General features: G+C 50.8%; 1 protein-coding gene across 3 annotated transcripts in view; it reads left to right on the top strand.

Annotated features, from left to right (window-relative positions):
* The window catches only part of GNAI2 (G protein subunit alpha i2), a 201,083-nt gene that overhangs the window by 103,733 nt on the left and 81,858 nt on the right, over nt 1-15,492 (top strand). For all 3 annotated transcript variants that reach the window (XM_038408899.2, XM_038408898.2, XM_043518365.1), the window contains 2 exons: nt 10,450-10,492; nt 13,875-14,016. In XM_038408899.2, coding sequence (XP_038264827.1) covers nt 10,450-10,492; nt 13,875-14,016 — 185 coding nt within the window. The remainder of the gene's footprint in view (nt 1-10,449; nt 10,493-13,874; nt 14,017-15,492) is intronic.

Raw genomic sequence — 15,492 nt, forward strand, 5'->3', positions numbered from 1 at the left:
TTTCTGGAGGATGGGTCCATCAATGACTGTTAGCCAAGATGGTCAGGGACCCAGCCCCATGCTCTGGGTGTCCCTAAACCTTCAACAGCCAAAAGCTGGGACTGGACAATGGGGTGGATAACTCAAAATTGCCCTATTCTCTTCATTACATCTGAAGCACCTGGCACTTGCCACTGTCAGAGACAAGACTTTGGGCTAGATGGACCATTGGTCTGACCCAGTGTGGCCGTTCTTATGTTTGCTTACCTGTGAGCAGAATTTTTTTCAGCCTGATACCTCAGCCACAGTTGTCTAGTGCTGCCTGGAGGGGTAATGAGCTGTGGTAGACAGAATCAGGATAATTGTAATAATATACAGCATTTATTTTGTGTCGGTTATTCAGAGAGTGTTTGGAGATGGTTGGGATTCTTCCCATATTAATAGATTGGAAACTGAGGCAAAGAGCGGGGAAGTGACTTGCCCAAAATCTGAGTGTATCACTTGCTGAATTGAGCATAGAACACAGGTCTTGTGACCTGCTGTGTAAGGCTCCAACCACTAGACTTGTTGCCCAGTATCTAATCTTGGTAGAGGGTTGTCTTGTGAGTGCTTTTGACTAGTGGGAGGCAGTGTGGCCTAGTAGATAGAGCACTGGACTGGGACTCAGTTTCTACCACTGGCCTGCTACATAACCTTGGGCAAGTCACTTCCCTTCTGTGCCTCAGTTTCCCCATATGTAGATTTGGGATAATGATACTGACCTCTTATAAAGTGCTTTGAGATCTACTGATGAGGCATGCTAGCGAAGAGTGTGGGAATATTATGGTGCTTGTAGTACTGGTTGAAAAATGGCCACTTGGGCCACAGACCGAGCGATCTGCTCTTTATGGGGTTAAGTTCCTGCGTCTCTGCCAGGCCTTCCAGAGAGAGCACAGTGCTGTCTGATGCTAGGGAGCAGCCTTCAGGAGGCGGCTGGGTGACTTAGCTCTTTTCCAGCTGAGCGTCTGCTTCGTCCCTGCTGCTTTGAGATACCAGTGGTTAGTCCCCTCCCAGCACTAGGGTCCCAGGCGACGGGGCCTGACCTTGGTTAAAAGGCAGAGCATTAGCATGAAGAACCTGCTCTGAGGAGTGGCAAGCCCTTACACAATGGTGTGCATGCTAACCCCTTGCAGTGCCTGGCGAAGTCTGACACCCTGGGCTGGACCCCAGTCTGGTCTGCTCAGCATGAGCCTGATTGTGTCCTGGGGTGGAACTGTCTCCGAGCTGTATGTTCCTGAAACACATGACTCTTTTCCCCACATAGCAGGAGAATAAAGTGATCAGATTTGGTTTTATTTCCCTACTAGGGTAGCAAAGTAGGAGTGGAGACAGGAAACGCTTCCCAAGTTCCACTCTCTGAGCTTAGCAGCTCCTTTGAAGAGCCAAGACGCCAGTCAGGCCTTTCAAGAAAAAGCCAAGTCCGAGGCGGGAGCGCTCCTCCGTTTTAGAGGCCAACCTCCTTATTAGTTGGCTGCTCTCCGTACTATGTTCTGTAAGACCAGACACTGTGACAGAATAATACCTAGAAGAGCATCTGCAGACCCTTGTCCTTCAGCAGGTGTCCCTGCTGGGTACCTAGCCATGATTAGAGACAATTGCTGTCTGTGAAAGGGATGGTGCAGCTGTAGCTCAGCATTGGCACCAGAAAGCCAGCTGGCTCACTCTGCTGAGTTGATACAGTGGCCTGGAGAGTGTCTGCACCGTCTCACCGGCTTATTAAAATATCTTCTGACAGGTGCCAGCCTCGCTCGTAGATGCTCATTGCAGGTAGAGCTTGGAGGCTCTGGATGTCTTCCAGTTTGTGCACAGTGGCTCTCCCTTTAACTTACTTTTGCAAAGCTGTTGGCTAGCTGAGAGCTCTCTCAGCTTTTGGCTAGCAGGGGTGGGAAGAGGGAGCCCTGGAACTCTCAGATCCAGGGCCCTTGCATTGCTTTTATTTAGGATATTGAATTTCTTTGACTTCCACTTCTTAGCCTTTACTCTGAGGCAGGGAGCGGCTAGCTATTTGCAGGGAAGAGGCCTTCTCTTAGGTAGCTGGTACAGTGTATGCATTGGGTATATTTGTCAGGGTGGTGGCTAAATATGTTGGGGACCTTCCAGAGTCATCTCGGTGCTGACAAGCTATTGCTCCCAAGCTCACCTCCCCATGGCCATCTGGCTGTTGGGGTTACCAGAGATCTCTGAGGGGGAGAGGGATCCTCTGTATGAACACATGCACTTGTGCCGGGCACATGTTGGCAGGAGGGGCTCTTGCCAGTCTTTAAAAGAGAACATTGGGCATCCAGAGGTAAAGAGTTTGCCCTCTGGACAACGCATGTCCCATTGGGATGCAGCAGACTGCAACAGTGTGTGGTGAGAGCTGCTTGGGGCTTCAGAAACTTAAATAGGCACAAATTCCGTACTGAGAGACCATAACAAACCTGCCCCTGGTTCTCCAAGGGAGCATGGAGAGCCAGTTGCTGCCTGCTAATTGCCATCCTTATTTATGGATTAGAGTGGGTTGGTGACCATCTCCATACATGCAGTGTATTGGTCAGATGCAATGCTCTGCACACAGCTATGACTCTGGGTGTTTCTCTCCTCCTCTTAGAGGCTGAGGAGCGGGAACAACAATGGCAGTGTTGTTGGAGGGGGCGTACCTCAGTTTTGATGTCTTCACTCTACAGTGCACATAAAATAAAGCACACGAATCTGGGGGGTGACGGAGCCTTAATAAAGTCCCTTGTGATGAGCGTCTGGGAAATGGAGTTTAAGAAGGGTATGAATAGACTCTCCCTAATCCACATACAGAAGCAACTTGCTACCACCTGGAAATCTGCCCCCAGCAATGGCCATCTCGGAGATGCTACTGGAGCATCCGGACTGCTGAGCCGTCTCTATGGTTGTGAAGCGTGCTCCAGGGTGCTTCTGAAAACAAAGCCCCTAAATAAAACTCTGCTCCCATTGATCAAACGAAGGAGCCGAGCTCATTCTGTGATGCATCATTTTGTGTGTGTTCCTTTTTTCATTCATTTTACATAACTGCTCACAAGGGGTCGGTGAGACATAGCAGTAATCAGAGAGAACTTCAGGGTTTGGATATAAAATCAAACAAATCAGCCTTCTGGGATGTTAAATTGAGGGCAGTTTCAAATGGCAGTAGGTTGGTAAAACAGTGTATGGCAGTGGGTTGTTGCAGTAAAAGGAGGGAGATACTAGTGGTTGGGGTAATATGGTCTGAGCCAGTTAGTTATGCCACATGAGAACCAAAGTACTTGACTCTCCAGTGTCACAGATCAAAGCCCTGAATCTGATCTCTGCAGTTAGACAGCTGATCTGTGAGAGTCAGTGTGTGCAGCTGACTGCAGGATCGGAGCCTGAGCTCTTCCTTTTGGAGGATATTTACTGCATGTGTGAACAAGCTTCCTTGTCTCTTACCAACCGGATGGGTCCATTTTCTAGGCTAGCCAAACTTCCCCTTCCAAACAGAAGCCTCCGATTGAGTTAGTGTTTGTGTACCTGGCTGCAGTGTGGTCCCTGCTGGTGGGAGCACGAACTCACTCTGTTGTAACCAAGCCACCCCAAATCAGTGCAGTCCCAGGAGATTCCCTGAATTCCAGGACACAATGAGGCATACAAGCTCGGAGTGCTCAGTATCTTCTTTGGTTTTGTGACCTTTAAAATGGCTGAGCGGATGAGTTTTTGGCGCTCCCTAGAAGGCTGTGCTTGGGTTGAGACCTCATGTGCCAAATTTCAGCCCTAGGCACATTTTCATGGCCGAACATTAAGGTGCCCACCCCTCCCCCCCAATTCCCTGTGGACAGCATAACCTGAGCTCTGCTCTGAGCAGGGCAGGCACTGCTGTCAGTGAGCTGTCTCTGCACAACCCAGTTGTGATCCGTTCAGCCCTGAGGCAACAGGGTTTGCTGCTGGTTGTAAAACACTGAGCAAGCCCCATGACTCACTCTTTCAGACCAAAGCTGAGTTGCGCTGCTGGGACTTGGGCGTCTTTCAACGTTACTGACTGGAAAGCCTGGTTCACACTCGGAACCCATTTCCAGACCTCTTGCTCTGTGCAGGGCGATACCCTAAAGCCAGAGACGAGCTGGACCCATGGTGATCTGAGAGCTCCTTTAGCCAACAGTATACAATACAACAGTGCACAGACAATCCAGGAAGTTTTTGGAGAGTGTTGGGGACAACTTCCTGGTACAACTGATGGAGGAACTTACTAGGGGCCGTGCTCCTCTTGACCTGCTGCTTACAAACAGGGAAGAATTGGTAGGGGAAGTAGAAGTGGGTGGCAACCTAGACAGCAGTGACCATGAGATGGTCAAGTTCAGGATCCTGACAAAAGGAAGAAAGGAGAGTAGCAAAATATAGACCCTGAACTTCAGAATAGCAGATTTAGACTCCCTTAGGGAACTGATGGGAAGGATGCACTGGGAGGCTAATATGAGGGGGCAAGAAGTCCAGGAGAGCTGGCTGCATTTTAAAGAAGCCTTATTGAGTGCGCAGGAAGAAACCATCCCAAAGTGCAGAAAGAATAGCAAGTATGGCAGGCGACCTGTTTGGCTTAACAGTGAAATCTTCGGTGAGCTTAAACTCAAAAAGGAAGCTTAAAAGAAGTGGAAATTTGGACAGATGACTAGGGAGGAGTATAAAAACATTGCTTGAGCATGCAGGGGTGTAATCAGGATGGCCAGGGCAAAATGGAGTTGCAGCTAACAAGGGATATGAGGGGAACAAGAAGGGTTTTTACAGGCATGTTAGCAACAAGAAGGTGGTCAGGGAAAGTGTGGGCCCCTTACTGAATGGGGGAGGCAACATAGTGACAGATGATGTGGAAAAAGCTGAAGTACTCGATGCTTTTTTTTGCCTCTGTCTTCACAGATAAGGACAGCTCCCAGACTACTGCACTGGGCAACACAGCATGGGGAGTAGGTGAGCGGCTGTCAGTGATGAAATAACAGGTTAAGGACTATTTAGAAAAGCTGGACATGTACAAGTCCCTGGGGCTGGATCTAAGGCATCCAAGGGTGTTGAGGGAGTTGGCTGATGTGATTGCAGAGCCATTGGACATTATCTTTGAAAATTTGTGGTGATCTGGGGACAAGACAATTGGAAAAAGGCAAATATAGTTCCCACATTTAAAAAAGGGAAGAAACGGAACCCGGGGAACTACAGTCCCTTGCAAAATCATGGAGCAGGTCCTCAAGGAATCCATTTTGAAGCACTTGGAGGAGAGAGAGGTGATCAGGAACAGTCAACATGGATTCACTAAGGGCAAGGCATCCCTGACCAACCTGATTGCCTTCTATGATTAGATGACTGGCTTTGTGGATATGGGGAGAGCAGTGGATGTGATATATCTTGACTTTAGCAAAGCTTTTGATACAGTCTCCCACAGTATTCTTGATAGCAAGTTAAAGTATGGATTGGATGAATGGACTATAAGGTGGATAGAAAGCTGGCTAGATTGTCGGGCTCAGTGGGTAGTGATCAATGGCTAGATGTCTAGTTGGCAGCTGGTATCAATCAGAGTGGCCCAGGGGTCGGTCCTGGGGCTAGTTTTGTTCATCTTTATTAATGATCTGGATGATGGGATTAATTGCACCCTCAACAAGTTTGCAGACAAGACTAATCTGGGGGGAGCGGTAGATACGCTGGATAGTAGGGATAGGGTCCAGAGCACTGTTCCCTCTAAGCTGCGCGCGTGTACGCATGCTCACAGATCCTAAATCCCGTGCACATGGCGAAACACTGCGTGCACAAAAAGTTTCACAGAAGCACAGCAATTTGCACTGAAATTTTTTTGCGCACATGGCCTGTCAAAAATTAGAGGGAACATTGGTCCAGAGTGACAGACAAATTGGAGGATTTGGGCTAAAAGAGATCTGATGAGATTCAATAAGGACAAGTGAAGAGTCCTGCACTTAGGATGGAAGAATCCCATGCACCGCTACAGGCTGGGGACCGACTGGCTAAGCAACAATTCTGCAGAAAAGGACCTGGGGATTACAGTGGATGAGAAGATGGACATGAGTCAGCAGTTTGCCCTTGTTGCCAAAAAAGGCTAACAGCATATTGGGCTGTATTAGTAGGAGCATTGCCAGCAGATTGAGGGAAGTGATTATTCCCCTCTATTTGGCACTGGTGAGGCCACATCTGGAGTATTGCATCCAGTTTTGGTCCCCCCCACTATAGAAGGGATGTGGACAAATTGGAGAGAGTCTAGCAGAGGGCAATGAAAATTATTAGGGGGCTGGAGCACATGACTTAGGAGGAGAGCCTGAGGGAACTGGGGTGGCTTAGTCTGCAGAAGAGAAGAGTGAGGGGGGATTTGATAGCTGCTTTCAACTACCTGAAGGGGGGTTCCAAAGAGGATGGAGCTCGACTGTTCTCAGTGGTGGCTGATGACAGAACAAGGAGCACTGATCTCAAGTTGCAGTGGGGGAGGTCTAGGACGGATATTAGGAAACACTATTTCACCAGGAGGGTGATGACGCACTGGAATGGGTTACCTAGGGAGGTGGTGGAATCTCCATCCTTAGAGGTTTTTAAGGCCTGGCTTGACTAAGGCCTGGCTGTGATGATTTAGTTGGTGTTGGTCCTGCTTTGAGCAGGAGGTTGGAGTAGATGATCTCCTGAGGTCTCTTCCAACCCTCGTCTTCTATGATTCTATGCCAGTCCCATTCAGAACCAGTCAGTCCTGCCGAGGCCAGCTGAATGGTAGGGGGGTAGCTAAAGTAGGGGGGCTGGAGGGACCTGGAGAGGCTTCAGATCAGCTGTGCCATTTGGAGACACTAGCTCCTGGGGGCAGACCTCATTAGCTGAAGGGCAAATGGCTTGCGCTGTATTTGGGAGCAGATGTTTCCATCTCCTGATAGGAGCCTTGACTGTATGTAACCCTCTAAAGTGCATCTCCTTTTTACTAATTCTACCTGATTAGCTTCTCTGTTTTAGACAGGAGCTCAGCCTCCCTTAGCTAGGCGGGTCTGGGGGCAGCAATCTGAGCGCACTCTGCCTCTTGTTGGTGAGGGGGAATTCCTAGATTCCAAGGGACCACTGTGATCACCTCGTCCAACCTGCTGTGTAACAGGCCAGAGAACTGCCCCCTGATGATTGTCTGTGTGTGGCGTGTGCACATCCTGCTGCTCTCCCCCGAGGGGCCTTGAGTGGTTCCCATCCGGGCCTTGGGCCGGACCATGCTGCGAGGGAGCAGCCAAGGTCAGGGCTTGTGCCCCCTCCTCGCCGTGCAGCAGGCCTGTCTGCTAGACTGACTTTTCCACACTCTCCATCCCAACTGCTGCCATCAGTGACCCAAATCCAGGGAGGGTTTTCACTGGTGAGAGCTAGGGCGGAAAGACCAGCTCCAGCCTGTAGTGCTGTCCAATGGCCATGGCTGGGTGGGTAAAGGACCTCTGTCTCTGAAATCATGGGCTAGTGGGCCAGCTGGAGGGCAGGGCAAGGTGACCAATCACTGCCCAACCTCAGTCACAGACAGCAGATGGATTTGTCACACTCACTGTGCCGTGGGTGCTGCTCAGATCCCATCCCGGCCAGCCCAGTTGCAGTCTGGGTGCAGGATGGGGCGCTCACCGTCGGGGGATACTGGTGTTGAACCAATATCTTGTGGGCGCTGGAGGACAGTATATAGAAACCTCTGTGGGGTGACAAGGAACGTGACTCCTTGCTGGGAGTGATGGCCCCTCCGCTCTGAGGAAAGGCAGCACGCTCCACTCCAGCCCCAAGAGCTTGGAGATGACAGGTTCTGAGCTGGCAGCAAGTGGAAAGGAGAGTGGTGATGCTGGCATGGCGCTGGAACTCTGGCCAGCAGGAGGCCTTAAATTATAGGAGAGTGACTCTGAATTCATTATGGGGCATTTATGTCCTAAAAGTCTTGTAACGTTTCACTTCCTATCCATGTTATGTAGTGCTGCAGCTTGCGTCTGCCACTGCATCTCTGCTTCCTTTTCTCAATTGGTTGGCCCCCAAGCAGCATGACTCTAGGCCAAGCTGGCACCAAATCTCCTCAGGCTGCTGAAAGCCATGCAACCTAGCTTTTGCCTCCAGGGAGAGGAAGGGGAATCTGTGCGGCTTTCCTCTCGGGCTGCACGGAGCGAACAGGTGCTAGACAATGCAGATGAATCAGTGTTTGCAGGCGTGAGGACAGCCAGCTATAGGAATGAATCTGAGAGCAATGGGTAAGGAAACTGAGACACTCATCAGATCCAACCGTGTCCTAGGGGGCAGATCCAGGCACTGCCCCCTGTTCAGAGATGTAGCAGGGGGCCTGCATCATCCTAGCATGGCTTCTCTGGCCAGTACTTGCAGTCATGCTAGTTAGAACATGGTGGTAAGGTAGAATGCCCCGTCTGCATTGATCAGGTCTATCCATGTACTTGCAGGCCTCAGTCACACTACTGTATCTGAGCACTTCAAAAATATTGTGTTCCTCCTCATAGCCCCCTCCTTCTCTCCATGAGGTAGGGCAGCAGGATCACCATTTGACAGATGGGAAACTGAGACTCAGAGCGTGACTTGCCTATGGTCACTTGAAGCCTTTGGCAGAGCAGGAAATTGGACCCATCTTGCTAATAATAGCTGTGCTTAGAGTGGGGCGTGCAATGGGCATGTATATTGCCTGGCTAAGATAGTATGCTGTGGTTCCTGCTTCCCCTGCCAGCTTCCAGGAGGAAGAGGAAGTTTCCTGTGGGTGGGGGAGGAGAGAGTCCGCTTGTTCAACTCTACCTCCCCCCTGATCGTGGTAGTCCCTGAAAGAGTAACTGCTTGCAGCTGGCCTCTGCTGTCCAGGGGTTTGTGTTGACTGGAGCTACACGTGTGGGATGGGGAGAGGCATGATTGGTTTCCTGGAATGCCCCTCTTCCCCCCCAACATGATTCAGAGTTTGCATGACGCTAGGGACGTTCTACTTAATCTCGCTGTTGATCACCGTCCTGGCCCTCGTTAAGTGTCAGGCAGGACACCAGTTCTTGCAGCCTGCTTGGGAAAGCTGGCAGTGCTGATAGGCTTGTCAATGAAGATCAGCCCTTGGTGGCTCCCCTATCCAACCAAGGCCACGTCTAGCTCAAGGAATCAGTCCACGCTGCAGCAGTTTATTTGGCCCAGCCATGCACGTTCATGCAGGTCCTGCTGCGCCATTGCAAAGCAGCCTGTGATTTTGCCCTGCAGCTACCCTCGTGCTGCGTAGCGCCTGTTGTGGCTTGTGGCCCTCTGACTGTGTAGCCCGTTGTCTGGGCGCTGCTCTCTGGCCTGGGGCATTCTCGATAATCTTTGCTCAGCATAAAGGGATATTTCTAGAGGGCTGAGAGGACTTGTGGGAAAAGGCGGTGGCAAACCTCCCACCATCCTCTGGGGAACTCCCATAATACCTGAGTGGGAGCCCTGAACTTACCTGCAGCTGTTATCATTTCAGGCTGTCTTTGTGAGATGAAGTAATGCTGTAGCTGTGGTGTTGTCTGGACGTGCACATTTCGGTACCCCGATACTTCCGTTAGACTTCTTGGTCGTCCCTATGAGGTGTCTTGTTTGCAGGGGCCTTTCAAGCAGCGGAAGGGGGCTGTTTTCCAGGGACAGACAGCTTTTCTAGGAGCTCAGCCTCCTGAAAGAGCGCTCTCTCTCCTCTCCCAAGGTGGAAGGATCCCCCCCACCCCTTGTAACTTAGTCCTTCGGAGGGTCAGCATTTGTCAGCCAGTGGTGCATGAGAGAACTGGGTGTGCTGTGTCTACTTCCCTGCCTTTGGACACATTGCGGCCTCTGCAAATCGGGCCCTGCTAAGGTGTGTCCACCTGGACAGCCAATGTCTCTAGTCACTTTGACAGTGTGGGGCCTAGGTGCTTGTTGCTTTGAGTTTGCATCACTCCAGGGTGGGGATGAGGGCCCCTTGTTCCCAGCTCTCACATCAGACTGGCCCAGGGGCCTTGTACTGCTCAGTATTCATATCCCCTGTTCATGTCCGCATGTGTGCTGGTACAGTCCAGCTAGCAGCTTCTGCCAATGTGCAAGGCTTCCAAAGCTACCTGGGTGGGATCACCAGGGCATGTGAAGGGCTGAGGCATGCTGCACAGTGAGATTGAGCCCACTAAAGTGTGTACTGCCAAAAGTCACCTTCTCTTTATCCCAAGGTTCCCTGGAGATCAGGGTCTACTCCATTGCATCTTTGCAAACTTCTTCTTGCAAGCTTCTGTACGTCTCTGGGCTGCTCTGGGCTAAAGTGTCTGATGACCAGACAAGTGCTTGTAAGCCCAGAGGGCCAGACTCTTTGAGGCTCTGCTGCTGGGAGGCCTGTCTGGATGCTAATTCGGCAGCAGGGGGGTTACATCCTCTGTTGTTGGTGACCCTAATCACACCACAGTGTCCCGCTACTGCACGGCAATGTCCAGTCAAACGCTGCAGCTCATGGCTTTTCTCTCTCTCCTTTCTTTACAGGTGCAGGAGAGTCTGGGAAGAGCACAATTGTCAAGCAGATGAAGTAAGCAATGCCTCCCCTCCTTTGCTTTTGTTTCTGAATTTTAGCAATTGCCTCCCTATTTCACCTCACTGCAGAGAGTGGAGTGTGCGTTCTACAGCCAGGGACCAGGGTGCTACATGGGTGCTGCGTTTTGCAGCTAGGGTCCGGGGCGGTGGTGCCACGTTTTGTATGAACTCCTTTAATAATATTAATTAATTTTTAAAAAGTGCAATCCAAAGCCTGTGATTTCAACGAAAGTTATCCATGCTTTATAGATGCTTTAGCTTCCATTAGCGAGACCTAGAAAAAGTGCTTCCAGGGGATAGTTATGGCAGGCTTCTCTGCACTGCATTTGGGTGATATGATTTCCATGTTCTTAGGGCTCTTGTTTTAAAAACACCCTTTTTTGTATTTGAGTTTTTCATCTGAACAGCCAGGGCAGCCCACGCTGTGGGGCCCGGTGATCAGTTAGAATGGCTGCTCTGGCATTGCGCCATTGACCACATCCAGACCCTAGAGAACTCGTTGTGTCGTAGCCAAGCTGGCTGCCTTCTGAAGGCTGCTGACCCTGTTAGCTCTGTTGGGGAACTGTTTGCTGGTGTCTGCACTCTCTCTGCTAGTCTCCCGTTCAGCACACTGTTCCCCTGTTCAATTCGCAGGGTGGCTTGTTCAGCTTTACCCAAAGCCAACCCTGAACTGACTGGAGGTTGGGCTGGAACTTCCCCAGTGTGTTGGCCCTGACAGAACCTCTGGTTAGAGGGCTGTTCACGCTTGCCTCTAGCCAGCATCAGTTGCTTCCCCGTTGGAGGCAGGAGACTGGACTAGCTGGCCCACTGGTCTGATCCAGCTGGGCAGTTTGTATGTTCCTGCATCGCATCCATCTGCTCGCAGCAAAACTGTCCCACTCTAATTTTGGGCACAGTGCCTTCTCCGGCTGGCATGATGAACCCAGAACTTGTTTAATTTGAGCAAAACTTTACTCTTCTGGCAGCCTGGGGCAAATTGCCTTTTGAATATTTCAGGGACTTGCAGTTAAACATAGGAAGTGACATTAAAAATGCATGTGATAGTGATTACATAATAGCAAAGAGCAATGCTGACAAGTATCGCACAATGAGGATACACAAAAATGGTTTGTGTTGGGAGAGGTAGCCTGGAGACCCCTGCACAGCATCACAAACTAAACCCTCCTGATAGGAAACCACCCTGGTAGAAATCTGCTGCATAAGAATTGACAGACCCATTTCAGTGAGGAGGGAGAATGATGATTGGCTGAACAGGGCCCTATCAAAATAAACCTTCAGGGGAAGGTTCAAGGCATTCTCTAAAAGCAGAGGGAGCTGTTTGTCAAAGGGGAGTGACTTCCACACTCTGGGGTTTACACAGCGCAGAGAGCTTTTATAATCATTCTGTTCAGACGGGCTGTATCTCCTTAACATCTGAGCATCCAGACCCAGAGCATGGCCCAGCTAAAGAACAGCCAAATCCCCACTTGGCATAACTCAAGTGAGCATTCCACAAGAGAATTAGACAGGGGAGGTAGATTTCCTGCCTGCCCTGAAGAGAAGAAACTCTTGCAAAGACAGCAGAGGAAGGTTGGTCTTGTGGTTAAGGCATTTGATGGGGTCCCAGAAGATTTTGGTTCAATTTCCAGTGCCACTACAGACTTCCTGAGTGGGCAAATAACTGAGACTCTGTGCCTCAGTTCCCCTCTTCTGCTCTGTCTAGTCCCTGCCCCAAAGAGCTGACAATCCCATGCTATGTGACAGCTAGCACAGTGGGGCCCTGATTTTGGTTGGGGCTTCTAATGTTGCTACAATACAAAAAGCTGCTGCTTAGAATAATACTCAAATGTATTTAAAACCAGATCCTTTAATTACGTTGTCTGTGTCTGAACCTCTTGCTGAAATGTGTTTGTGATCCCCTGCGGTGTGGGAGCCCAAATGCAATAGATTGTTCTGCTAGATTAAGGTGGGGTGGAGACTGGAGTACAAGAAGAGCTGTTTTAATGAGTCAATAAAATGCTTAAGTTTTAAAGGGCTACAGAATTTGGTTATTTTGGGCATCTCTATGCTGTCAATCAGCACAGCTTGCTGAAGCTGAACAGGTTGGCTGCATTTGCTCCATTTATCCTAGCATATCCAGGCTTGAAAAATTAGTGGCAGGTAACAAACTCCCTGCCTGCTGGGTGGCTGGTGGGTGAGTGAGAGCTCTGCTGCTACAGGTGGAATTGATAAGCATCTGGTCAATTTCACTGTTGCTATGCTGGCTGGTCCTTTCAGCTGCAGGGAACCCAAGCAGAGTCTAGTGGATTTCAGTATTGCTGTTGGGGACAGCAGCAGAGGCACAGCCTTGATCCCAAATTAGCTGCTGCTGTGGGATTTCCCAGGTCGGGGGCTCCCAGCATGGCCAAGGGGTTGTGATCACCCTCCCTTTTTTATGGTGACTAATTCTTTCTTGTTGTAACATGGCCTCGTGGTAGGCAAACAGTTCAGAAACACTGCCCTAGGTGGTGGTTTGAGGAGAAGAGTCTCTTCTTCAGTTCTGCATTTCCCTTCCTCTTCCCCCCATTCCCCCAACCTTCTTGTAGCAGCTGACTAAACCTGACTAGTTTCACAGCTGCTGAGCTCACTCCAGGCAGCAATTCTGGAACTGATCAGCTGCTGTAGAAAGCTGTGAGAGGCTGAGGTCTTGGGATGACCAGTAGCAGGAGGGCAAGAACTTAGTACCCAAAATCCAGTGGGGTGAGGGGGGAAATAGAAGCTGGGGGAGGGGGAGTTCCCTCTCTTTTTGCAGTAGTTCGATCTTCAAACTTCTCACCTCCTCTCCTGGGAGGTGGGAGTGTGTGGGGGGACGGGACAACCCTCTTGGAGCCAGGATGGGATGATGGGGGAGCTCTGGCTGGAGTGTTTGGGAGGGATGTTGGTGACAACCCTAATAGGTTAATCTGAAAGCTGGGTCCAGGGACAGTGTTCAGGTGGGAAGCATGCAGTACCCTATGCTCACTGCAGACTGAGTGCCCTGCCCTGGTGCAGCTGAGGACCCCGTCTTTCATAGCAGCCATTATCTAGCAAACATCTGTGTGATTGTCTCCGCCCCTCAGAGACGGGCAGCACTGCCACAGTCCTTTTCAGCTCCGGTGCTGGGCTCCCGTGATGGTAACATGGCCCTCTTTAGCGATGCTGCTCCCAGAGACAGTCTCCACTGCGAAGTGCATCTCAGGGGAACGCTTCCTGCCCTCCAGATTGGGAGCTGCTGCACAGAGCTGAATGGGGCAGCTCCCAGCAAGCAATACGAATGCTAGTGAGGGAGCAGGGGATGAGGGGTGGGTTCTGCTGAGGAGCTCTGCTAGGACATGATCAGCTCGGTGATGGTCTGACTTTGTTCCTGCCCCCTCTTCAAGGATTATCCATGAGGATGGCTACTCAGAAGAGGAGTGCAGGCAATACAAAGCTGTGGTTTACAGCAACACCATTCAGTCCATTATGGCTATCATCAAAGCCATGGGCAACCTGCAGATTGACTTCGGAGACCCTGCAAGAGCGGTAAGTTACCCTCTCTGTGGCTGAAGATTGTCCTTGCTTTCACTGCTAGCCCTGGCGTGGGAAGTCGGAGCTCTTCTGCCTGCTGCCTGTCTGAATGTGGCATTCGAGGAATCGTGACTCTTGCCAGAGGAGCAAGAATAGCTGAATCCTAGAACTGTTGGTGCCTAGAACCTTGCTGGCAGTTGGGAGGTTGAGGCTAGCTATGCCCAGCAGCAGTCACAGTCAATAGATTTTTAAGAGCTGTGCTTCTGAGTGGGTGAGGCCTGAGCAGCATAACCCAGCCAGCCCCTAAGGCCTTGGGGGTTATGTTTAGCCTGAGGACTCCAGGCATGGGCATGTGCTGCTACACTGTGTACTGCAGACAGGCAAGTGCTTGTTCAGCTCCCACCTGAGCACCGTGTGTGACCTGACCTCCATCCTGCTGGGTTCCAGCCTGAGGGATGGGGCAGTTGCAAGGGGAGGTGAGGTGCCTCTGGGGCACAAGCTTTAATGAGGGTGAGCTTTCAGGTGCAGAGAACCAAAGTGACTCAGGCTTAGTCCAGGCATGTGCCCTGACCTACTCCACCATTAGCTGCCTCCCAGTAACCACCAAGAGCAAGCTAAGGGCTAGCATGAGCAAAGTGGATCTAGATAGGAGGCAACATGGCTCAATGGCTGGCGATTCAGCAGAGCTGGGTTTTATTCCTGGCTCCCTAGGTTTCCTGTGTGACATCAGGCAAGTTGCCTCCCTGTGCCGCCTTCTGGAGATAATGCTGCTCTCCACATGTATGGCGCACTGAAATGCTGCAAGAGGGGGCTGTGGAAGGGCTAAGTAGGGTTTGGGGGGGCTAACAATAGCAGCAGCAATCATGTTTTTTTTTTTTTTCCTCTGCCTGGGACCTCCCTCATTCAGGGTTTGCTCACTTTGCAAAACTGTGTGTCTGATTTGGTTGGTCATTACCTGGGGGATCAGAAATAGGATGCTGTTTATTCAGGCCCCAGCAATGTCCCTCAATTGCTTAAACTATGTGTTGCAAGATCTGAGAGATGGCAGGTGTCCTTAATCTGCCTAATGACCACGTGTGTACCGCTTTGTTGCCCTGCAGGTCGATGGGGAGAGCCCTAGCAGCATGTAGCAAGTGCCCAGGTGGCCACTGGGCCATAGTGTGATGCTATGGTTTAAAACACAGGCTTACAAAGAGGCTTGTACAGCTGAGGAAGCTGGTCCTCCTGCCAAGCCAGCTATGAGCAGAGAATGTGACTGCAGCAGCAAAACTGTCCGTTCTCCTTAAACCCTGGAGGCGGTTGTACCTATCAGAAGGGCTCCCAGCAGGAAAAGGTGTTTAAGCCCTGCCTATGGCCTCCTGGCAGCGTGAAGCTGGCTGGCGGTGCTAGAGGCCGAACTCAGTTTACCTCCTTGGTGCTTTCCGTATTCCTGGGCCAAGGACAGGAGGTTGCGCTTGGGATGGTCAGCACAAAGGAGTCAACAAGGAAAGT

The sequence above is a fragment of the Dermochelys coriacea genome, chromosome 7 (assembly GCF_009764565.3).
Source record: "Dermochelys coriacea isolate rDerCor1 chromosome 7, rDerCor1.pri.v4, whole genome shotgun sequence".
NCBI classification, from domain to species: domain Eukaryota; kingdom Metazoa; phylum Chordata; order Testudines; family Dermochelyidae; genus Dermochelys; species Dermochelys coriacea.